The sequence below is a fragment of the Mastigoproctus giganteus genome, chromosome 4 (genome assembly GCF_048544385.1).
Source record: "Mastigoproctus giganteus isolate SK-2022 chromosome 4, ASM4854438v1, whole genome shotgun sequence".
In the NCBI taxonomy this organism is placed as follows: domain Eukaryota; kingdom Metazoa; phylum Arthropoda; class Arachnida; order Uropygi; family Thelyphonidae; genus Mastigoproctus; species Mastigoproctus giganteus.
Window position 1 is genome coordinate 137,509,046 of NC_143578.1, and position 27,062 is coordinate 137,536,107.

Genomic DNA, 27,062 nt, shown 5'->3' on the forward strand with positions numbered 1-27,062 from the left:
AACTTTCTGAAGTGGTACTCCCCTTTTTGCTTGCATTTCCAAGCTTGTACATGGTTGAAGCTCGTTTCAGCCATGTTAATTCCATTTTAACAAAACAAAGAAATAAGCTAGATATAGAATTTTGTGGCGATTTTAAGGATGAAACTTACTAATTTTGAACCCAACATTGCTAATCTTGTCAAGAGTCACGGAGCACACCCTTCACATTGACAACGTTAGTAAATTGTATACTAAGTTAATAAAAGTCTTATTTTCATATGTATAAGGAAGATTGTATTATTGTTATTTTGTTATCTAAATTAAATTTTATATTTTATATATTATTTATCCCTCCTATCAAATATGTAATGTTAAGAAGGACATCAAAAACAAAAACGTATCCCTTTGATGTTAAGCCAATATAATAATATATACTATATTATACATACAATAAACACTAACTATAAAATAAACTATCTAAAAACTCACATAGCCGACCAGGCTAGCCGGGTGGGTAAAGTGCCTGCCTGGCAACCCAAAGGTCTCGGGTTCGATTCCCGCCTCGGGCTTGGATCAAAGTACTGCAAAAACCTTGGGATGTGCATTATGGCCACAGAAGCCTATGCGCCAACAACTACAAAAAAAAAAAAACTCACATAAGCGTCTTTTTTGCTTGTCCTATTATAATTACATAATAGTAAATTAGAGGGGGTCAATAAAAAGTCAAGACTCTTGACGGGTCGACGGTCAAAGAAGTTTGGCAACCCCTGGTCTAGACGGAAGTGAAACTACCCCAGTTAGAGACCTGTGTGAATTAATTAGTGAGCATAACGGGAAACGAGCCTGACAGTGCTCTTGCTGCTCTCTCCCATGAACTATGAGGACAACAGTCACCACTGTAAATTGTATATGTATTTGTCATTTCGTTTTATTCCTATATCATTTTATGTCATCTTGTTTTGGTTCTTGAATGTCCTATGGTATTTAATGTTTTTGTAACACCTCTTATCTGTAAACCCTTGGCCTTTTGGCCGTGAAGGGAAAGTTTGCAATACTTAACCTTGTAACCAGTTACAATCAAATGTTGCAATGAAGATTCTCTCTCTCTCTCTCTCTCTCTCTCTCTCTCTCTCTCTCTCTCTCTCTCAAATTAACGAAAGTGGTACTTTCATGAATTGCTCTGTCAGTATTTACCATGTCAAACTAATAAAAGTGCCATACTCATGAATCTGCATGGTGAGAAGTGTTTTTCTTCACAGATAAGTGAATATGTATGTAACATTTTCAACCACTTAGCCTTGAAATACACATATTTGACAGGGTGTAATTGACCAAGAAACAACCTCAAGAACGCATTTAGGTAAAAAAGTGCCAAATTTGCACATTCGTAGTTTTGGCGTGGTGCTGACAATATATATTTTATAAGTGATATCGCATTCATCTTACATAACAATACACACAAAGTGTGCACAGACTGTCTAAAAGTAACAATACTGCATTAAAACTACATTTAATCAATGAATTTCTTCATTTCATACAATTTGTAGGGAAAAACAAAATATTAATTGTTGTATTCGTATTAATCCGATTTTAATGAAATTTGGAATGGCAAATATTTTTAAAAGGCCCAAGTATAAAATTTCACGACAACTCTATTCACTGGGTGTCCCTGTGTTACCTGCACACAGATGGACAGACACAGTCATGGAAAAGACAACAGACACATGCATATATATATGTGCGTGTGAATGCACCTAAACAAAAAGGTGAAGAATTTATGGATTTTAATGTCTAAAATGGTTTTCAGGTATAATCTTCAAAATGAAAACTAGTGGGAAACAGCACACATATGTATACTTCTGCAGCAGAGGTAAACATTGACAGTAGCTGCTCACTTTCCAGCATTCAATATGCCATCCTCACAGCACCTAGTGACAACTACAGACCCTAGAAGATATGTTCATAGCTTTGCTGTAATAAGATTTTCATTTAATTTTTGTAGCTATGGCTTGTGTGTGTTAATTCTCACCTTGCGTCAACTTTTATGAGAAATATAATGCATAATGTTACTGGCAGCTAATGAATGGATGGATGCCATTCTTCAATGGCATTCAGCACTATCTTTAGTCTTCCTTCTAGTTTTCCTATAGATTCAGCCTTTGAACAACCTGTAACATACCGTCAACAGAACCAGCTGACATACAACTAGCAGTTTCACTTCCATTCTCAGACTAAATTTTTTTTTTCCCATCATAACTGAAATCTGTAAATATCTGCTCAGTCAACATTAACTGATGTTACAGAAAGGGGGGAAGCGCCATTGTGTTTTCACTACTTTATGATTAGGGCCTGTTTTTTTTCTGTTTTTCTAACTTCCTTCGCAAAGAACTAAATATACCATCTAAATATTTTGCTTCTCCAATGACTGGTTCGCCAGGATAGGTGATTCTGTCTAATTCAGGGTGTAAAATTCTTAGTAATATTAACTTCAGATTAAGTAAAAAAAAAAAAAAAAAAGAACTCTGCAAACAGTATATTTTGATGTGTGTTTTAAGCACAACAAAGAGGTAATTAACACTAAACAAGTACCTAGAGTAGTCTTGTGTTCTTTCAAGAAAATCAGTTTGCCTTTCATGTATTAAGTTATCTTTTCTGGAGTCTTTTCTTCCAGCACTTTCTGAAGATTTTGGTTTAACTTTAGGCTGATTCTTTGGTTTTGAACCATGATTAGTTAGTGATGCTGTATTCCATTTTTGCTTTGGTCTTTCGAACTCTTCAAGTTCTAAAAATAAATTTAAATTGAATTAGTAAGATATGCTCAGTTTAATATGTTAACTGCTGAGTGTATTATGTAGCTTACCTACAATGCTGCCAATTGTACACATATTGGCACTGTACAGCCAGTTGTAATACTGGCTATACAGTGCCAATCTAGTATTCAGCAAAAATCTGGCAGCTACCATTTGGTAGTGCTGGTGTATTAGAGGTGTGCTATCAGAGGCTTTGTTTTAAGCCTGATTCTACAGTCAACCGTAGAATCAGGCTTAAAACAAAGAGCCACACAGAAAATAAAAAGTTTTTTGTTTGAATCTATGAGGAAATGTACTGATGACCTTGGTGAAGCACAGGAGGGGGATCAAGGATCTCTGAGTTTTTTTTTTTTTTTTTCTGAGTTATGCTCTGATTTGAATCCAAATCTAATTAGCAGCAAAAAACTTGAAGTCATCACCTGGCTCTGCTGGCAGTTTAGTGGCAATACAAACTGAGGCTGCTATTTGGCAGTGCTATATTTTTTTATACCATATCCAAGGGAATCTACTATTTTTATGATTGTCATATATAACTCTTCTGATTCTTTGTTACCAACTTTCAACTTTCCATACATCACTTAGTTTTAGATACCAGCAGATGTGAGCATCTTTTACCACCCAAAACAAAACTGTTTGTTTGTTATTTGATTTTAGGAGCATTAGCAACTAAGGCCATATTGCTCCAGGATATGCAGTGGTCATTTCGTGACCTTTCTGCATCCTCTGTATTTGGTGGTAACGGGCTCGAACCCCGGTCTAATCAAGAAGCGTGTGCTACGCACTGCTGCTCCTTCCCACCTGGCTACGGAAGCGCCAACAAAACTGTACTCAGTAGTTAAATATGTAATGTAACATCATCTCAGAGGAATGAAGCTACGTAAGGCAATCACAACATGAATTTATTAAGGAAAGATCATGCATAAAAAATTTGATTGGCTACTATAAGGCTGCCACAAGGCCCTGCAATAATTTAATATGCCATCTGTACCATATGTCAGAGATAATACTAGGAGTGAGAACATTCTTGACCTCATCATATACTCACGAATTAGATGACATCACAGGGTTTAAAACACAAGAACCAATGCAGGTAGTAATCACACAGTCATTAGTTGGAAGATGAAGTGGTTACAGTCAACTTTCTTCATCTTCCTCATTCTATGTAGCATCAATTAATTGTGCAGATTGCAGAGTGAGAGCAAATACATTTGAATTATTTGTTATTATTTGGTTTTTTTTAGGAGCATTAGCAACTAAGGCCATATTGCTCCGGGGATATGCGGTGGTCATTCCGTGACCTTTCCGCATCCTCCGTATTTGGTGGTCACGGGATCGAACCCCAGTCTAATCAAGAAGTGTGTGCTACGCACTGCCACTCCTTCCCACCTGGCTATGGTGGCGCCTATTTGAATTATGGAATACCTTTAAAGCAAAAATCACAGAAGCCATAAATACATACATATATACCACCACAGGTGGCTCGTCCATAGGCACTGCAGCACCCCCAGCTATTTAAATCAAGATATACAGTGAAAGGAGTTATATGAAATTTTGTGAAGAACAATGCAATGCAATGAATATTTTTATTAACAGGACCCCACATATAGTATGCACATCCTCTATTTCCAGTATCATTTGAATAATAAATGAATAAAAACACAAAATCATTTCCAACTTTGAAGTTTAATTAACCGTAGGTCTCACTGTGCGCCAGGCAGTGACACATTTTGCATTCCAGTGAATATCTGGTAGGTGGTTGCCATTGGCAACCAGCCAACATACATTTTTTATAGGTTAAATGAATCAAAGTCAACTGTAAAGAGCGCAGTGCAGATTTCATCGTCGATCATGATGGCTGTGTAGCCACAATGTCTGTGTCTTTTTGTTATTCGACCGAATTCCCATTAAGTAACTAAATAATATCAGTGTTAAGTCAATACTCAACATTCAACAGTGTAATTATGTGATTACAGCTTAACTGTGAATTGAGCTTGAACTTGGTGAGTTGAAGTTATATTATGAGGTGATGTGTAAGTTGTATTTTTGTATTTGGGTTTTTTGGCACAAGGGCCTCTTGGGCCATGAATTTGTGAAATTTGATTCGATCATGGCCTCCATGCTTCCCAATGAAGTAAATCACGTGACAGTGAATAAACTTCAGCAACTTAGTTTTTCACAATTATCTCTCCAAGAAAAAAATGTGATTAAAAAAGAAGGCCGCCCCACACCAGATTAAAATTTCTCAGCAGGGAATAAGTAATAATAAGAAATATATTTGCAGTTTTAAAACTGAATGGTACCAAAGGAAAAGTTGGCTTTGTGGTTGTGAAGTTAAAAATGCATTATTTTGTTTTCCATGTTTACTGTTCGGAGGTGACTTAACATGGACAAAAAGTGGCTTTACAAACTTAAACAGAATGAAAGAAAAAAACTAAAACATGAGTTTGAAGAAATGTATTGTTATTGTGATTTCACTATCGCTTTTAGGAAGCGTAAATATTAAAGATCAGCTTAGTGAGGCCTACAAACTTTCGATCGGCAAACATAACAGAAAAGTTACCAAGAATCATGAGGTATTATCTAAAATAATAGACTGCATTAAATTTTGTGGACAGTTTTAAATTCCTTTACGTGACATGATGAAAAAGACAATTCTAAAAATCCAGGAGTATTCAGAGGATTAATAAATTTCGCCAGTACATTAGATTCCAATTTAAAGAACCATTTAGAAAGTAATGCAGCATTTAAAGGCATTTCAAAAACTATTCCAATTGATATCCTTGACTGTTTGCTGCAAATATGCTGGGATGACATAAAAAGAGAAATTAAGAAGCTTCATTTATAGCTGTCATGGCTGATGACACAACAGATGTTTCCATAACATATACAAATGGTAATTATTCTGAGATATGAACTGAATGGAGACATTTTTGAGCATTGTTGGGTTTTTTCAAATGGCAGACAGAATATCGAAGTGCATTCTAGATCAGTTAGACAATCCTCGAAGGAAATACTCAAAAACTAGTTGCTCAGACATTTGATGGTGCAAGTGTGATGAATGGCAAGAAAGGGGGGAGATCAGGCTAAAATAAAAGAAGTGTACAAAAATGCACATTTTATTCACTGCTATCTGATGATGAGAAATGTAGCAAGTAGCACCCAAGATTCAAGAATATTCTTTTCGAACCCCATGTCAATACCAACATTTTTCTAGAGATAACCACAGTGTCTCTCTGTCCTCAGAAAGCATATGGACAGCGGTGTTGCCCGACCTTCCCTTACAAGATATGCACCATGAACAGCGTTTGTGAAAATTCTGAATCCTTAAAAAAAAGTGCATGAAGGAACTACAAGTGATAGCAAATGCAGATAATATAAGCTTGGTCATCTTCATCATCATCAGCCATTTTCAATCCACTGCAGGATGAAGGCCTCTCCAACAACTTTCCAGTTCCTTCTCTTTTGTGCAATGGCCATCCATTTACTACCCACAAACTTGTGAATTTCATCTGTCCATCTCCGTCGTTGTCTTCCAGGCTTCTTCTAGCTCCTCTTGGGTACCATTCTGTTATTTTTTTAGTCCATCTTTCATCATGTCTTCGAGCTGTGTCCTGCCCAAGACCATTTTAATTCTTTAGTTTTGATAAGAATGTCCATTACTTGAGTTTGCTGCCTAATCCATGTGTTTCTCTTCTTATCTAACAGTCTGATTCCCAATATAATTTGTTCCATTCTTCGCTGTATCGTTCTCACCTTCTCTTCATTTCTTTTGGTGAGTGCCCAAGTTTCACATCCATACATCATGGTGGGGAGTATACATTTGTTCATTATTTTACATTTCAGACAAATTGGGATATTGCTACTCAGTATACGACTATATTTCCTGAATACTATCCATCCAAAATTTATTCTTCTTTTGACTTCCAGCCAATGTCCCAGATAAGTATATGACTCCACCTTTTCAATACTGCTCCTTCAATCATTATATCCCTTTCTGTGGCAAACTTGTACATCATTACTTTTATTTTAGCCATATATTCATCTTTAGTCCAAAATCCTTACTAACTCTGCATAACAGATTCAGGCTTTCCTCTAATTCTTTGGGATCGTGGCTTATGACCACAATGTCATGTGCAAATGGTAAATGGTAAATGCTCCATTCACATCGATTCCTTTCTGCGACCAGTCTAATCTTTTGAAAGCTTCCTCAAAGGCAGCTGTAAACAACTTCGGAGATATTGTGTCTCCTTGTCCTTTTTCAATTTTAAATTTCCTACTGTCTTTGTCAAGTCTAATAAAGGAGGTAGCATTCTCTTATATTTTCTTCAAAATCATAATGTATGGGGTATCTATGACTTGTCTTTCCAGTGCCGGAAACATTGCCTTAAGCTGTATGGAATCAAATTCCTTTTCATAATCCACAAATGCCAGGCATAATGGTGTTTTATATTCATTTGCTTTCTGCATTAGCTGAGATATTACGTGAAGGTGATCCATAGCTGAGAATCCTGTCCTAAAGCCAGTTTGCTCTTTCAGTTGATTCTCATCAAATATTCTTTCTAATCGGTTATTTATTTGTTATTTTGCTTTTTTTTTTAGGAGCATTAGCAACTAAGGCCATATTGCTCCGGGAATATGCAGTGGTCATTCCCTGACCTTTCCGCATCCTCTGTATTTGGTGGTGACAGGCTCGAACTCCAGTTTAATCAAGAAGTGTGTGCTATTCACTGCTGCTCCTTCCCACCTGGCATCGGAGGTGCCTAATCTGTTAGTAATGACCCTTGTGAACAACTTGTAGATGTGGGATAACAGGCTAATTCATCTATGATTTCCAATTTCTGATTTATCTCCTTTCTTATGTAGCAAAAATATGATCGCTTTATTCCACTCCTTAGGCATTACACCTTTTCTAATGCATTTTGTGAAGAGTTTTGCCAGTTTTTGTGTCATGTCTCTTCCTCCTAATTTTAACAACTCTACAGTAACTTCATCTTCACCCATGGCATTCTGATTCTTCATTTTCTTCAATGCATGTTCTGTCTCATCAGGAAGGATATCAGGTATGTCATATGTGTTGCTAATTTGTGATCCATCTTTCCCACTGCTGGCATCATTTTCTCGCTTCTTATGTAATGCTTTATAGTAGTCTTCTTCTACTTGAATTATGCCTTCTCTGGTTTATAAGTATGCCATCACTATTCTTCAGATTCAGTATCATTTGTCTTTCTGTATTACTGCTGATTTAAGTCTTTTTTTTTTTTTTTTTTTTTTTCTTATTACTATTACTATTTTGCTAAAATACTGTACTTAGATAACTTACCACTTTCAAAATTTGTTAATGAAACTGATGTGAGCATTTCAAGTTAATGGTTATGATGTAAAGCTAGGCAGGGTGGTTAACAACATTAACCAGGGTATGCTACCTCAAGAAGGTGTAGATAAAGCAATAAATGGCAAATGAGGTTTAGGATACACAGACTAAAAGGTTAACAGTGGCCGCAGGCAGAGGCAAAAGTGATTCTTACACTGCTTCTATTAGAATGACCAGCAGCCTGGAAAGCAAGACAATGGAGATTTCCAGGACTGCTGGGAGTCATAGTGGAACAAATAAATGCATGGGCTGTGTTAGGGTAACTAAGGGTGGAAACGGGTGCATGTATACTTGCATATACACCAATGCTAGGAGTATAGTTAATAAATTTGATGAGCTTGAAGTGCTAGTCAAGACATCAAAGGCAGATATTGTTGGGATATCAGAGATGTGGTGTCACGCAGACATAAGCAGTGCAGAATTCAAATTTGGGGAGTACAATGTGTACAGAAAGGATAGACAGGAAGGGAGGAGGAGGGGTTATGCTGTTAGTTAAGAAACACAAAATTGAAGGAAGTGGTGAACAATGCAATGTTGAGTATGTTTGGTGTGAAATAAGCACTGGGTCAGTAAATCAGAATGTCTTATAATGGGGGATTTTAACTTTCCAGATAGCGACTGGAAATTGTGGGTTGGTCACTTGCACACTAGCAAGACTTTTATGGATTTATTGGATGACTGTTTTCTACAGCAACATGTTCTAGAGGCAACCAGAAGGAATAATGCTCTTGATCTGATTATCAGCAGTGATTATTCATGCATTAAGAATTTGTAGATAAAAGAACTACTGGGTGACAGTGATCACAATGTACTGATGTGGGAATTACTTAAAGATGTAACTAATCAAGGCTTAAGAGAAGAGCTATTGTTTTCGTAAAGGTGACTACAGGGGTCTCAGACAGTTTTTAAATTCTCTACAGTGGGATCAACTGATGATGTTACCAAAGTTGAATTCTAAATTGGAGGACTTCAGGGACTTAATTTTGGAGGCCACTAGGCTTTTCATTCCAACTTAGAAATACTGTTCAAGGTTTAGGCCTAAATGGTTGTCAGATGAACTAATAAGGCTTGTAGCAGAGAAGAATGTATGGGATGCATATAAAATATCAGGTGAAGGATACCTGATAAAATATCAGGTATCCAGTTCTATTAAAGGAGGCAGCAAAGGAAGTAAGCAAACTCTTGCTTATTTCCTTAGCCATAATTATGAGAGCTTCCTTGGACTCAGGGGAGGTCCCCATAGACTGCAGGTGTGCAAATGTATCACCAATTCACAAAAGGGGTTCAAAAGGCGACACAAGTAACTAACAAGACCTATTACTTTAACTTGTGTTCCGGGGAAAATAATGGAATCACTAGTTAAAGAAGTATTGCAGGTTCAGTTAGATAATACTGCAGTAATAATTAAGACAGAGCATGGGTTTATTAAAAGGAGGTCTTGTCTAACCAATCTGATTGGATACTATGATGTGGTCACAAAGGAACTGAATGCCAAAAATAATTTTGATATCATATACTTGGATTTCAGGAAAGCTTTTGATACTGTTGCACATGGAAAACTACTGTACAAATTGGAGAGATATGGCACTAAGGGTAAGTTGCTACAATGGATAAAGTTGCTACAATGGATGATTGAGTGGGAGACAAGAGAGAGAGAGAGAGTGGTAATCAATGGACACTGCTCTTTGTGGTCAAATGTTATTAGTAGAGTTCTCCAGGGTTCAGTGTTGGGACCATTGTTCATTCTTCTCTCATATCAGCATCTGAGAGGTTCTTATGCTGCAACTGGATGACCTGCGAGACTTCTTTTCTTCTTTTCCTTGGTCTGATTACTGTTTCAAAACTTCTGATGTCAACGTTTCCTCAGATCGTGTCAGTGAAATTATTCTTGCAGGAATGGAATCCTTTATTCCACACTCCACTTTAAAATCTCGTCCTTTATCTAAACCTTGGTTTTCCAATAAATGTGCTAAGGCTGTCCAAGAGAAGAATGTTGCATATCGTAATTGGCTTGTTTCTAATTCTTCAGTTTCATTTTCTGCCTACACCAAAGCTCGCAACAATTGTAAAGCAGTTATTAATCAGTCCAAACTAGAGTTTGAACAGGCTAAGAGTAGAAAACTTGCTTCTTGCCCTAATGGTAGCCGAGCATTCTGGTCTCTTGCCAAAGCAATTGGCCGCAACTTTTGCCCATCTCTGCTCCCACCTCTGTCCAAACCAGATGGTTCTGTTGTCACTTCAGCCAAGGATAAAGTTGACCTGCTAGCATCCGATTTTTCTTCGAGCTCATGTATTAATGATCTTGGTAAAACACCTCCCACCATTCCTAACACGCTCCATTCAATGCCTCCTGTGGTCTTCTGTCAAAAGGATATCAGAAGGATTTTGATGAATCTTGATGCTAAGAAAGCTCCAGGTCCTGATGGTATTTCTCCACTTGTTCTCAAAACCTGTGCTCCTGAACTTACTCCTATTCTTTGCCCCCTTTTTTCACTTTCTTATTCCAAAGGTGTTTTTCCTTCTGCTTGGAAATTTGCTCATATCCAGCCAGTTCCTAAAAAGGGTGACAAATCCCTCCCATCCAATTATCGTCCCATTGCAATTACTTCTACTCTTTCTAAAGTAATGGAGAAATCAATTAACCGCCAACTCTTAAACTACCTAGAAACCTTCCGTCTGATCAACGATCGCCAGTATGGATTCCATCAGTGTCGATCCACTGGTGATATTCAGGCTTATGTTACCCATTTATGGACTAATTCAATGGAACGGTTCGGTGAAACACAAGAGTGGTTGCTCTTGACATCTCAAAGGCTTTTGATCGTGTTTGGCATAAAGGTCTTCTAAACAAGCTTCCATTCTTATGGTCTGCCAACTGTTTTTAGTAATTGATTATCCAGTTTTCTCTCTGATCGCTCATTGAGGGTGATGATAGATGGCTCTCTGTCTTCTAACTTCTCCACTAATACTGGTGTCCCCCAAGGTTCAGTTCTTTCCCCCACTCTTTTCCTCTTGTATGTTAATGACCTTCTTCCATTGACTAGAAATCCTATCCATAGTTTTGCCGATGATAGCACATTCTATTCCACGTTCCATTTTGAGAAACCTTGTCCTGCTCAATCAGCTTCAACTTCTCGAAAATCTGCTACCAATTCCTTAAATGCCGATCTTCAGGTAATTCTCCAGTGGGGCAAAGACAACTTAGTTGATTTCAACCCTTCTAAAACTCAGTCTTGTCTTATATCTCGCAAAAAGGATTCTTCTGCTCCTATGCTTATCTTTAGTGACACTCTGATTTCTAGGCAAAATGATATATCTCTTTTGGGGATTACCCTGACTTCTAATCTCTCTTGGCACAAGCATATTACAAATATTGCTTCTTCTGCATCTAAAAAACTTGGTTTTCTGTTTCGCTCTCGGCCGTTACTTTTATTCCAAACAGCTGCTCACTCTGTATAAATCGCAAATCCGCCCTGCCATGGAATATTGTTCCCACATCTGGGGTGGTGCCCCCAAAACCTCTCTCAGGCTTCTTGATTCCATTCAGAAGAGGGCAGTTAGGTTAATTAATGATTCATCTCTAACAGAGTCTCTCCACTCGCTTTCTCATAGACGCACTGTTTCTGCTGCATGCCTCTTTTACAGATACTTCCATGGGCACTGTTCTTCTGAATTGGCTTCTATAATTCCCGCTCTCTCTTTCAAAACAGTCCGAACACGTGCCGCCACCAGCCAACATCCATTTACTGTCCAACTTCAAACCCACAGAACCAACTTTTCATGTTCCTCATTTATTCATTCAACTGCTGTTTTCTGGAACAACCTTCCTTCATACGTATTTCCTGAAAATTAAAATCTAAAGAAGTTCAAGTCCAATATCAACAAATATCTTCTTTCGTCTTCTCAACCTCCAACCGAAGCACGGTAATAAGTACTATAGGTTCTAATACCTCTCGTGTTTGGGGTTCTCATAAAAAAAAAAAAAAAAATTGATAGAACTAATATTGCAAAATATCTACTTCTCTACCTTTAATTTCAATGAGAAAAACTGGAAATATACAGTGAAACTTCTCCTAACGGACACCTCTCGTTAACGGACATCTCTCTACAATGGACATTTTCAAATTCCCCAACTCACCTCTATTGGTTTTAACGTGTTTGCAGCTTCTGTCTAGCGGACATTCTCTGTAACGGACGTGGACAGGCAATCTGCACTATTTCGTTTAGATTAGCACTTAATTTGATCTCCCTATAACGGTCAGCGGGCGAGCTTACGGCCCTTTTTCTAGAAACGTTTCCCCCACGTATTGCCTCAATCGTGTGTTTATTTTCTATTTCCAATTCTCTGAATTTTATCAAGGTTTACGTCGCGGTTCTAAACCCTTTTTCAAGAATTTTAAGGCACATGTAAAACTTCTGATGAATTCGGTGTGTGCAGGGGGGGGATATGGTCGGCCTTTCGTCTTTTCAGTTTCAGTTTTTAGTTTTGTTCAGTGTCGTGTGAAGTGCACAATGTCTTCTCGTAAACATTTAACTTTAAAAGATAAAGTCGAACTCATTAATGCGTATGATCTGCAAAAAAATAGTGTTCGCAATCTCGCTGCAAAATTCAAAATCGGGAATCAGGTAAGCGACATCCTAAAGAAAAAAATAAATAAACTGCTTAAACAATTTTGGCAACACGGAAATGATCAGGTTAAAAAATAAACTGCTTAAACAATTTTGGCAACACGGAAATGATCAGGTTCAAAAATGATTCCCAAAAACTGTTGGACTTCAAATTGACAATGTTATGTATGAGTGGTTTTGTCGTGAACGTGCTAAAAAAAATTCCCATTAATTGGCCTATTATTAGGGAAAAGGCTTTGGAGGTTGTGAAATCTATGGGAGTAAATGAGTTCAAAGCTTCTGTGGGATGGCTAGACAAGTTCAAAACTCGGCATAAAATTTCTTGGAAAACCGTAAGTGGTGAAGGTGGATCTGTTGATACTGGGGTTGTAACAGAGTGGACTGTCAAACTGGAAGATTTATGTCGTGATTTTGAAGCTAAGGATATTTACGACTGTGACGAAACAGGGTTGTTTTTTAAAGCTCTTCCTGAAAACACAATGAGTCTAAAAAACGAAAAGTGCCAGGGCGGAAAAATTTATAAGGAACGCCTGACTGTACTATTGTGTACAAATATGCTGGGAGACTTTGAACAACCTCTTGTTATAGGAAAACCACAAAATCCTCATTGTTTCAAGGGCATAAAGTCAAATCCTTTGAATGTTGACTGGAAGTCTAATAAAAAAGCGTGGATGATACGAGATATCATGAGCGAATGGATAAGTCACTTTAACCAAAACATGATTCGTCAAAACAGAAAAATTATTCTTTTCATGGATAATGCTGCATCTCACCCGCACATTGAATTGTTCAACATTCAAATCGTTTTTCTGCCACCAAACACATCTGCAGAGTGTCAGCCCTTGGATCAAGGGATAATAAAAAATTTTAAACTTCACTACAGAAAACGTGTTTTAAGACATCTCATTGCAAACATGAACGATGTAACATGTGCGAGTGACCTTGCAAAGAAAATCAGCATCCTAGATGCGATTCAATGGATTTCCTCTTCAGTAAACGCAATTAGAAAACAAACTGTCGTGAACTGTTTTGTAAAGTCTGGCTTCTCAAACGCAAAAATTGAAGTTGTGAACAGCAATGTGGAGCACCAAGAAGAACAAGAACTTCAATATCTATTGATAACGTACGATACTTCAGCTACAAAGATATAGATTCGAACCTCACTACAGAAGATGGTGCTCTAGATATCAACGACATTATCATCGATATTTTTCAAGAAGTTCCTCATGAAGATGAAGAAATGGACGGAGGTCATTCTGTCGAAGAATATATTAACGACGAACCACCGATGAAAATAGAAGAAGCGCTCATACAAATCAATCGTTTAAAAATGTTTTTCGCCGCTGAAGATACTGAAGGAATTTCGATGGTTTTTTTCACTCCAAAGAAATGTTGAAAACAAAATTATCAGCCGGAAGAAGGTGCAGAAGAAAATAAGTGATTACTGTATGTATTTTTCTTAAGATAAAGTCATAATATGCATAGCACAATTGTATGTATATTATTTACAAAAATATTCTTCAAAATCTGTATATATTTTAATTTAATTTTACATTAAACGTTTAACGATTTTTCTTTTTTTTTTCTTTCTTCCTCAGACTTCTTGTTAGCGGACACTCTCTAACGGACACATTTTCGTTCCCCATGGCTGTCCGTTAAAGGGAAGTTTCACTGTATTTATTTAATTACTGGGTTTTTTTTTTTTTTTTTTTTTGCAAAATCAAATCATTTCAATTTTGTTCAAATGCCTCTCACAGACTTGTTTAAGTATTTTTAGAACGTGATCTAGCATCAGCAGTGGCAAATACTGCAAGATTAAACAGCATCAGCAAAAAAAAAAAAAAACCCACTTCCCATCTCACACTGATCCATTCCCTCCAACAGTTTTTCTAATTCATCCTTCAATTTATTTAAGCTTTCAGGTTTCAGAAAAACAGATCGAAGTTTGTTCCAGCAATCAACCATCCACTGGCTAAAGGCAAACTTCCACATATCTATTTTGCAACTGTTATTCCTCAATTTGCATTTTTGCTCCCTCATATGCGTAATCAGAGCAGGAGAAAGAAATCTATAAGCACTGAGCTTGTTCAATACATTCACATCCTTAAACACCTCAATCAGATCACCAAACAGGTGCCTAGACTCCAGATGCAGCAATTTGCAGAACTAAAGCCTTTCTCAGTAAGAGCACCCATTTATTCTCCAGACTGATCTTGTTGCCCTTCTCTGTACTCATTCCAACAACTCTATAACCTTACTAAAATGAGGCTTCCAGACCTGAATGCAGTACTCAGGATGTTTCCTAACCATTGCCTCAATGGAATAATTGCCTTATCTGTGCTAGCAAAATTACTAAATATCACTGAAAAAAACCCCATGAATGGTCCTGGCAGTCTGTCTGCAGTGCTTGAAGAATTTCATACCCGACTGCACAATTATCACCAGATCTTTTTCCTTTTCCACTACCCTAAGTGTAGTACCGCCCAGTTCTTACGTTACTCTGGGGTTACTGCTACCTATATGCAATTGTCTTTGCATTTGTCAATCTCCTAACTTTTCTAGATCCTCTTGCAACACATACTGTCATTAACCACCCTGCACCAACCTTTGTATCATCTGAAAACTTGGACATTAAGCCTACTATGTCACCATCAATATTGTTGATAAATATAGAAAACAGCAATGGGCCAATACCAAAACCTGGGGAACTCCACTAATTACCACTTTCTGTCTTCTCCACTCAAACATCGCTTTATCCATAGCAGCAACTTGCCCTTAATGACATGCTTCCCCAATTTTTACCAGTATTTTTTAATTTTTTTTATGAAAACCACAAACATGAGAGACCTATAGTACTTAGTACCATGCATGATTTGGAGGGTCAGAAGATGAAAGAAGATACTTGTTGACATTAGACTTGAACTTCTGTAAATTGTAATTTTCAAGAAATATGTAAGATGGAAGGTTGTTGCAGAAAATGGAAGTTCAAGAAATAAAGGAGAAAAAAGAAAAGTTGGTTCTGTGAGTTTCAAGATGGTCAGTAAAAGGATGTTGACTGGTTGCAGCCCATGTTCAGACTGCTTTGGAATAGACAACGGGAATTATAACAGCCAATTCAGAAGATACTTGCCCATGGAAGTATCTACAGAAATGATAGGAGAAGAAACAATGTCTATGAGATAGAGAGTGGTGAGACTCTATTAGAGATGAGTCATTAATTAATCTAACTGCCCTCTTTTGAATGGAATCTAGAAGCGGGCGAGAGAGAGAGAGAGAGAGAAGTTTTAGGGGCACCGCCCCAGAAGTGACAACAATATTCCACGTTAAGCGAGATTTGAGATTTGTACACAGCCGTTTGGAAGAAAATTAACACTGAGAGCGAAAGAGAAAACCCAGCTTTTTAGGTGCAGAGGAAGCAATATTTGTAATGTGCTTATGCCAAAAGAGAACAGAAGTCATGGTGATCCCCAATAGAGATATATGATCTTGCCTAGAAATCAAAGTGTCACAAAAGATAAGCATAAGAATCCTTTTTTTGCAAGATATAAGACAGGACTGAGTTTTAGAAGGATTAAAATCAATGAAGTTATCATTGCCCCACTGGAGAGTTACCTGAAGATCAGTATTTGGGGAATTGGTAGTGGATATTCGAGAAGTTGAAGCTGTTTGAGCAGCACAAGGTTTCTCAAACTGGAAGGTGGAGTGCAATGTGCTATCATCGGCAAAACTATGGTTAGGATTTCTGGTGAATGGAAGCAGGTCATTAATATACAAGAGGAAAAGAGTGGGAGAAAGAACTGAACTTTGAGGAACACCAGCATTAGTGGAGAATTTAGAAGACAGAGCCATCTGCATCACCTGCAGTGAGGGATTAGAGAGAAAACGGGATACCCAATTACAAAAAAAACAGTTTGGAAACCATAAGATGGAATCTTATTTTGAAGACCTTCATGCCAAACACAATCTGTTTGAGTTTCATAAAACGTTTCAAGTAAATTTGTCCAAATATGGGTAACATAAGCCAGAATATCACCAGTGGATTGACATTGACAGAATCTATACTGGCAATTGTTGATCAGATGGCAAGTTTCTAGATAGTTTAAAAGTTGGTGGTAAATTGTTTTCTCCATTACTCTGGAAAAAGTAGAGGTGATTGCAATGGGACGATAATTGGATGGGAGGGATTTGTCAACCTTTTCGGGAACTGGCTGGATACGAGTAAATTTCCTAGCAGAAGGAAAAACAATTTTGGAATAAGAATGTGAAAAAAGGTGATGCAGAACAGGAGTAAATTCAGCAGCACAGGTTTTCAGAACAAGTGGAGAAATACCATCAGGACCTGGAGCTTTAGCACCAAGATTATTCAAAATTCTCCCATCCTTTTGATGAAAGACCACAAGAGGCACTGAATGGAACATACTGGGAATGGTGGGAGGTGGTTTACCAAGATCATTAATACACAAGTTAGAATAAAAAGAGGATACTAGCAAGTTAGCTTTATCCTTGGCTGAAATGGCAATAAAACCATCTGATTTAGACAGACATGGGCAAAAGTTGCGGCTAATAGCATTGGTAAGAGACCAGACTGCTCGGCTGCTATTTGGACAAGAAGAAACATTTTCTACTCTTAGCCTGTTCAAAATCTAGATTAGACTATTTAATAACTGCATTACAATTGTTGTGAGCTTTTGGTGTAGGCAGAAAATGAACCTGGAGATTTGGATATGAGCCAATTACAATTTACAACATTCTTCTCTTGAAGAGCCTTAGCACATTTATTAGAAAACCGAGGTTTAGATAAAAGATGAGATTTTAAGGTGGAGTTAGCATTAGCAGAGGCATTTGATGCAAGAAAGCAAGCTTATGCAGCATCAGCCAAAAAAAAAAAAAAAAACCCCTTCCACTTCACCCCTCTGTTCGTTCAAAATACCTGTCCAGCTGAGCCTTAAACTTATTTAGGCTATCAACCTCCACCACAAGGGATGGAAGTCTGTTCCACCAACCAACCACCCGCTGGCTAAAGGCAAATTTCCGCACGTCTATCCTACATCTGTCTTTCCTCAATTTGAATTTATGCCCTCTCAGGTGATTTTTCTGAGCTAGAGGAAGAATCCCATCAGCATTGAGCATGCTTAAACCATTCAAGGCTTTATACACCTCTATCAGATCACCTCGCTGGTGCCTAGTCTCCAGACACTGTAATTTGCAAAACTTAAGCCTTTCTTCGTAAGAGCACCCCTTTGTTCCATTCACTAATCTTGTTGCCCTTCTCTGTACTCGTTCCAGCAGCTCTACATCCTTCTTGAAATGAGGCCTCCAGACCTGTATACAGTACTCTAGGTGTGGCCTGACCATTGCCTTATACAATGGAATAATCACCTCCTTATCCCTGCTGGAAAAATTCCTGTATATCATTGACAATACTCCATGAGCTACTCTTGCAGCCCGTCTGCACTGCTCAGAGAACTTCATATCTGCCTGCACAATCACCCCCAAGTCCCTTTCATTCTCTACCACTGTCAGTGTAGTACCACAGAGTTGATACGTTGCTCTGGGGTTGCTTTTTCCCATGTGTAGTACTTTACATTTGTCAATGTTAAACTTCATTTGCCACCTCTCAGCCCATCTGCTCAACCTTTCCAGATCCTGTTGCAGCAGCATAGTGTCAGTAGTGTCCTTGACAACCCTGCCAACCTTTGTATCATCTGCAAACTTGGACATTAAGCTTGATATACCATCATCAATATCATTTATAAATACAGAAAACAATAATGGACCCAACACTGAGCCCTGAGGGACTCCACTAATAACATTAGTCCACAATGAGCAGTGTCCATTGATTACCACTCTCTGTCTTCTCCCCCTCAACCACCCCTTTATCCATAGCAGCAATTTGCCTCCAATGTCACACTGCTCCAATTTGTGTAGCAGTCTTCCATGTGCAACAGTATCAAAAGCCTTTCTAAGATCCAAGTATATAATATCAAAGTTATTCCCTGCATCCAGTTCTTTTGTGACTGCATCATAGTATCCAATCAAGTTGGTCAGGCAAGACTTCCCCTTAACAAAACCATGCTGTGTCTGAGCTATAACTGAAGTCTTGTCTAAATGATCCTGCAGTGCTTCTTTAACCAGTGCCTCCATTAATTTTCCTGGAACAGAAGTTAAGCTCACAGGTCTATAATTACTTGTGTCAGCCTTTGATCCTCCTTTGTGAATTGGGGTCACATTTGCACATTTCCAGTCTATGGGTACCTCCCCTGAGTCCAAGGAAGCTCTCATAATTATGGCTAAGGGTTTGCTTACTTCCTTTGCTGCCTCCTTTAATATAACTGGATAGATCCCATCCACCCCGGGTACCTGTCTTGTGTTTATCTTCAACAGTTTCTCCTCCACTTTACTCCCAGTTATTTCAAGATTCTGTAGCTTACTGCTAGAGTTGAATACACCTCTGGCATTCCCCTTGCTGAATAACTCCTCATGTGTGAATGTCGATGCAAAATATTCATTTAGTTTGTTAGCTACCTGAGCAGGATCATCAACAGTTGACCCATCAATATCAAGTGGACCAATCTGATTCATCCCCTTCCTTCTAGAGTTTACATAAGTAAAGAACTCTTTGCTGTTTTTCTTTGCATCCCTTGCCAAGGATTTCTCGTAATCTGCCTTCGCCTGCCTAACCTCCTTTGTAACTTGGTTGCACATCAACTTGTATCTATCATAGGCTTCTGTGTCATGTGTTAATTTGTAAGTATCCCATGCATTTTTCTTCTCTGTCATATGCCTCATTAGTTCATCTGACATCCATTTTGGCCTAAACCTTGAACAATAATTTGAGTGAACAATAAAACTGAGTGTGGAATAAAGGATTCCATACCTACTAGAATAATTTCACTGACACAATCTGCGCATATGTTGACATCAGAAGTTTTGAAACAGTAATCTGACCAAGGAAAAGAAAAGAAATCTCGCAGATCATCCCATTCTGCATTTGTGTAATGCCAAACAACACGAAATTGGGAATGGCAAGAGAGAGAAAGGCTCCATTGGAGAAGAAACCATCACCAGGTTGTGATCTGAGGTGCCTAGAGGACCACTCACCTTGACCATGTACTTAGAAGCATTGTTTGTGAGGAAAAAATCAAGCATGTTGGCTGTATGGGTGGGACTGTCTGGTATTCTGGTAGGTAAACGAACAATCTGTGCTAAGTTATTAGTAATTGCAAAAGCCTCAGCATCTCGACCAGCTGAGTCCGTAAGACTATAAAACAGGAGCCAACTGGAGTTGTGAACATTAAAATCGCTGAGGAAAATTACCTCACTGTTAGGAAACTTGGATTGGAAAAAGTCAAGTTCAAAGAGAGGAGGTCAAAGAGTTCAAAATGATTACTGGAGTTGGGACAGTGGTAGAGGCAACAGATGAATTTGACAGAATGTGGCAGAGTTTTTTTTAAGCCAGAGAAGATAGAAAAGAGGAGATTCCAATTACTAAGTCTCTGACAGGGTTGGTTGGTTTGCATATTTTACTAGCACTTCAGCTTGTATAGCTATAGTGTGCCAAAATCATGATTTATTCACTGATGTCTTTTGTTATGATTTTTATATCGAATTATAGTAATTTATACATTTCAGAAACTGAAAAACTTCTGACATATCAGATTTATCTGAAAATATTGTTCGTAATGAAAATGTGTTCATTCTTTTTAACGATTTAAAGGTAATCTGACGATGTCATGTAAAGTTAGTGCAGTCAAGTAGAATATGTTGAACTATTTGTACTCTTTGACAGTCAGAGCACTGAGGTGGAGATTCAGCTCAGAGCAGATAGGAGTAGGTAATACTGGTGCGTCCTATTCTTAATCTGCTCAGTATAACTTCTTGTCTGCTGGTTCTAGTACTGGTTTTCCATTGTTGTAACAATGGTTTTATCTGTAATAATTTGTTACCAGCTTGCTCCTGCCATTTTTGTTGCCACTGTCTCTCACCGCTATTTATAATTGTAATTTTATAGACTAGGTATGGTATTTTTATGGTATTGTTAATCGGGCTTTCCGCGTGTTGTGCTGCTTGGTCAGCCTGTTCATTGTCATCTATTCCTACATTTCCAGGAACCAAGCAGGAACTTATGTTTTTCTTTCATTTTACTAGTTTTGTTAGCATGTTTTGTATTTTACATACGATCAGATGTGTATTTATGGTGTATACTTTAAGGATTGCAGAGCAATGAGTAAAACTGTGAATACTATAATGCTGGGTATCTTGGTAAGACATATATGGTTTATGGCTAGTGTTATAGCTTCCAATTCTGCAGTATAAATGCTGCACTCTGTTGGGATTACTTGAAAGACGATGGTATTCAGGAACTTAGAGGCTATTCCTACCCTAGTTTCTGGTTTCGAACCATCTGTGTATATCAGGGTGGAATTCGATGTTGGTCTTCATAGGCTGCATGTAATTGCCGGAAATTTTGCTTAGGTAAAGAATCCTTTTTCCAGTTATACATATGGAGATGGCATGTTGTTTGTATGGTATCCCAGGATCTAGCCCAAAATCCTGACAGCCAAAATCCCGACAGTATCTACTATATTGTAAAAATATAAAATTATAATTCTATACAGGGTGTTTCAAAAATGATGGTCAATAATTTAAAGGTGAAAAGTACAAACTAAAATAAGCAAAAAAAGTCCCAGTGAACATCGGGCCGCAAATGAACCATTTTTGAGATAATGCACATTTTCTGTTAAGATCCGCCACTGACTATGGAAACACTAGTTTAGCAAAAAGCTGTGAATCCTTTGCTAAGGGTGGTTTTATTAAACATAAGATAATACATTTTTAATTTTTGGTTTCACCACCACAGGATTTTACAGATGTTACAAAAGGTGTTCAAAAGGCTGTCCTTGCATCCGTATGCAGCTTTGTAGTCTTCTCTGCATTGAGTTGTGGATCCGCTCAAGCATTTCTGGGTCATTTCTGATTTGCTGAAAGGTTCCTTCAATCCGACGCACAATTCTTCAACTGTGTTAATGTCAGAAGTGTACACCAAACTTTTTACATGACCACAGATACAAAATCCAGAGGATTTAAGTCTAGTGATCTGGGAGGCCACATTACAGGCCTACCTCTACCTATCCACCGTTGACCATGCCTTCTAGTTAGATACCGAGTCACAACTCAAGCAAAATGTGCCAGTGCACCATCATGCATAAACCGCATGTTCTGATGTTGCTGAAGTGGAACATTATCATCATCAAGGAGGTCTGGAAGAACATTCTGCAGAAAGTAAAAGTACAGCTCTCCTGTTAGCCTGTTTGGCAGAAAGGGCGGTCCAATTAAACAGTCCCCTAGTAGTCCTGCCCAGACATTCAACAAGAAACGTTGCTGATGTCATGACTTGTGAATAGTATTAGGATTTTTGTCAGGACAAACGTGACAGTTAGGAAAATTAAAAATACCATCACGAGCAAGCCCAGCTTCGTCAGTGAACAAATGTTGTTTAAAAATTTGGGATTCAGGATACACTGTTGTTGCATCCACTGGCTGGCAGAAGTTCACTCTGGAAGGGTAGTCTGTATTGCTGAGACCTTGTACATGCTGGATATGGTAGGGGTACAGTAACTGCCGATGTAAAATTCACCATACACTGCTATGACTCGGTACATGCTCTTGCAGAGCAACCCTCCTTCTCGAAATTCCTGGATTTTGCTCTATTCTTTCTAACATCCTTTCCTCAACATCAGGTGTTATGCTTCTGGGCCTACCTGCTGGTACTCCATGTGCAAAGTGCCCAGGTTCTCTAAGGCGCTGATGTACCCTGATGAATGTGCACCTGTTGGGCTGCCTTTGGTGGGGAAATGCTTCTTGGTACAAATGTGCAGCCTCGAGTGCCCTGCTATTGGCTTTACCATACATGAAGTGCACGTCCGCATACTCTTCGTTGCTGTAACCTCTTTCCATGTTGACTATCCTTTGACAAGTACTAGTATGCCTGCTATGTCTCAGAGCATTGAGAGAGGGGAAAGGGAGAGAATAAGCATAACCTAACCTAAACAAACAAGTCAGTGGTGGATCCCAACTCTGTACAGTTCACCTTGTCAGTGGAGGATCCCAACTCTGTACAGTTCACCTTGTCAGTGGTGGATCCCAACTGGAAATGTGTAATATCTCGAAAACGATTCACTTAAGGATCATGTTTACTAGGTTTTTTTTTGCATATTGTAGTCTGAAGTCAGAAGTGTCAGAACTGTATATATATATATATATATATATACATACACATTCACCTTTAAATTACTGACCATCACTTTTGACATACCCTGTACATTTATTAGTTTTTTAATAAGTAAAAATTTACCTTATTAGATTAATTTTGTAGAAAGAATATAAAAAAAACGATAAAAATTTTAACGACAAATACCTTTCTCAATTTGAAGATCACGTTTCCTATTACAGAAACAAAGACTTAAAATATGATCAGCAAATAAAAACGACATAATTAATTTTACTTTATTGTATTGGTAATTTTTGAAATGAAAAATTGGTAATTTTTCAAGTCGAATTTTGGTATTTGTATAGGGCTTTTGAGCAATAATTATAGGTATAGCATTAAAATGCTAAAGATAAAAAACTTGAAATAAAAATAGAATATAATAATTAAGTTAATTTAGCTGTACTTTCACGAATTTTTTCACAAGTACATTAGGCCTGACCATGGGCGCCGACATGATATTTTGAAACTATATATATATATATATATATATATATATATATATATTGTGAATAAATATATATATATTTTTTTATTATGAAAGATTCAGTTGCCAACTATTTTAAACATTATTCAAATATATGTATAATTATATCACATGACAGTAGTGGGCGAATTGCTAACGCTGCACCTGTGCTGCCATCCATAGTTCATTATTCGTCTATATAATCTGGTTAAGATTACTTTTGTCAGTAGTGTGGCTTTGCATTGGAGTGCTTGTATCTGTTCTATATTTTAATTTTTGCTGCATCAGGACCACCACTATTCAAGTCCTCTGCATTGGCGGTTTGACCTGGGGATTGGGTGGCGGACTGATCTTTCGATTGACTCGCCTTTGCGGCGATTTGTCTAGCGATCAAAATGCAGCGATTCCCTGACAATTATTGGCCTTGTGGTCCTCTGTTGAGGTGGGGTGTAATGGGCAGTCTATTTATGGTTTATTTTTGTTTTATTTTATTGTAGTGGTTTACATCTCTGTTGGCGATATTTCTCATAAATTTGGACCTGGTGCCCGTCAGAGGGGGCACCGCTAAATTTCTATTTAATTGGCTTTCGAAATTTAATGAATTATTATTTAATTATACATGCATGTAGATGTTCTAAATTATCTTAGAGTTTCGGCTGCAATATTTTTACTCTTATTACCCCTCTCTTCCCTCCCTGTTGGTTTGATCGTTATGTTTAATTTTGACTAGTTTCGCTCTTGTCTTGCTGCTGGCATTATTTTTAATCCTTATTCTAATTTATTTTTATGGTTATATTTCAAGCATCATGTAGAGGAATATGCTTTTGCTGCCTCTGATGTTTGCTGTACCGTTTTATTTTATTATGAAAGATTCAGTTGCCAAATATTTTAAACGTTATTCAAATATAGGTATAATTATATAGTAACGAATAATGGTATTAAGAAGTTAATTAATATGGGGGGGGGGAGAGTGCCTGTACAAAAAAATATAATAATAGTAATATAGCTTATGGATCAGGGTGATTGATTTTGATTTGGTAGTTGTTGGCGCATCGGCTTCTGTGGCCATATTGCACCTCCCAAGGTTTTTGCAGTACTTTGATCCAAGCCCGAGGCGGGAATCGAACCCGCGACCTTTGGGTTGCCGGACAGGTACTTTACCCACTCGGCTAGCCCGGTCGGCTCCGTGTGGATCAGGGACACAGCATTAACAAAACAAACGTACCCTACAGCCATAATGTGTATATATATAATATTGTAAGTAGAACGCGTAAAGGAGATTTAATTGGTTTAAGTCTAATGAAAATACAGTATACACTGGGAGCGATATATGGAATAAAAAAGAGGAAGAAATGGACTGGAGATTAAAATAAAGATAAGAAGTGAAAAAAAAATGACCAAAATGAAATAACATTGTGATGTCTTTCACAATTTCAGTGTCGTCATCAGAGGTCATCCACCGAAATTATGAAAAAGACAGCAATGCTCTTGCTTCTGTTTCCGACATGATCTGTATGCTATGGTGCACGTGTGTAGTTGCCACGTGCTGCAAAGGCAAATTTTGATATGAATTTTGCATTATTAAGTTTATAGGGGATGTGCCAATAAAAGTGGTTATAATACGTAGTGCATACAGATCATGGATGACCTTACAGAAGCAAGTGAAAAGAATTTAAAAAACTGGATAAACTATAGTAAGGAATATCAGTATAGGCCGGAAGAAAGGGACTTACCATTACTTTGTAAAACTGACCAAAAGAACAAGATGGCGGGGTGCCCGTATATTTACGTGAGGGAACACTAGTGGCTCCTAGCGATAGGTGTGGGGAAAAAAAAAATTATGTTATGGTGTCTGTATAGATAGAAATGACATGAAATAAGGTAAAATTAAATATGATTACAATATATACACATGTTTAATACACTGTGTTAGGCCAATTGGTGGTACAAGTTTTCTAGACTGTAAGACACCACAGAGGCCTAGTGTATTGTATATACATACTTGGTGTGTATGGGTTTAGTTATTAATTAAAGATTATGCTATTTATTTTAATGTCCCATAGTTTTTATGCTTTAAGATGTTAAGGGCTTTACGGAAGTGGTAGCGAAGATATGCTTTAGGAAAATGGTTGTTAATTAGTTTATTGTATAGTATCTTGATGTTATAGATTGATGTTTCCTTATTGCTGCAAATGGTAGCTATTCTGATGCTTTGCGCTAGTATAACATTGGCATCTACTCCTCTAGAAATATTGGAGTTCCACTGTGTGAGGTTGACTATATTAAAGTTGAATGCGTCATGTTTGTTGTATAGGTTGATGGTAGCTTTGTTGTTTATTAATGTAATATCTAGATCTAGGAAATGGGCTGTAGTATCATTGTTGTTTGTTTTTTCTAGCATGAGTTCATTGGGGTATAAGTGTCCATAATCTATGATGAAATTAGGGCAGTTAATAACTATGAGGTCATCTATATATCTGTATAAGTTAAGGTTCTGTGGAAATGAGTTTTCAGACCAATATAGATATAGGTTAGCTATAATGCATGAAGCAGGACTTCCCATGGGTGTTCTGTTAGTTTGTTGATATACTGTTTTTCCGTCATATACAAAGTTATTGGATATACACAGGTTCAGTAGGTTGTTCCAGTAATTGGTATTGCAGGTTATATTCTCTCTATATTTAACATAAATATCTTTGAGTACTGTATTAAGTTTGGTTTGGTTAATGCTTGTAAAGAAGCTGTGGAAGTCAAAGGTTTGTATATTGGTAACATTATTATTCTGTAAGAAATTTAATACTGGTAGGTTGTTGCCTATGATTCTGCTATTTTGTATGATGTTTAACAGTGGTTGCAGTAGCTGTTCAAGTGTTTTGTCCGGTTTGTGTACATAACTATTCTTGCAGGACGTTATAAATCTGAATCCTATGGGTTTTTTGTGGAATTTTGGAATGAAATATATATATATGGTAAGTTGTAATTGTTAATGTTCAGTTTTAAATTTTTGTTGAAACTATGAGTTTCTTTATAATAATATTGCAGGCACTGGATATTGGTTTGTATGTGTTGCTGGAGTTAAGTTCAGTTCTTAAGGTGTGTACATAAAAAGTTTTGCAAATAAAGGCATAATTGTTTGATGCTTTATCCACAGGTGTAATGATAAAGTCTTTGTAGTAGTAGTGGCATGTGATGCAAGAAAGCAAGTGTATGAACTTATGTAGCATCAGCCAAAAAAAAAAAAAAAAAAATCACACCATTCCCTCCAAATGCCTGTCCAGTTCCTCCTTAAATTTATTCAACCGATCAACTTCCACAATGACAGATAGAAGTTTGTTCCAGCAATTAACCACCCGCTGGCTAAAGGCAAATTTCCGCAAATTGTATATATCTAGTAGTTTTTGTTTTAGTTTAGCTAAGTTATAGTAGTTGGTTTTGTAATGGCTATATATATTTGAACTTAGTGATGCATATTTATGTTTTAATAGGTTGAAGGTATAGCTAATCAACATGTGATACGCCTCTATAGGTGTACTATGTTTA

General features: G+C 37.5%; 1 protein-coding gene across 1 annotated transcript in view; it reads right to left on the reverse strand.

The window, feature by feature from the left end:
• Window positions 1-27,062, reverse strand: part of LOC150087085 (DNA-binding protein SMUBP-2-like) — a 460,431-nt gene that overhangs the window by 93,579 nt on the left and 339,790 nt on the right. Inside the window, exon 15 of the mRNA XM_090372370.1 lies at window positions 2,569-2,761. Coding sequence (XP_090228496.1) covers window positions 2,569-2,761 — 193 coding nt within the window. The remainder of the gene's footprint in view (window positions 1-2,568; window positions 2,762-27,062) is intronic.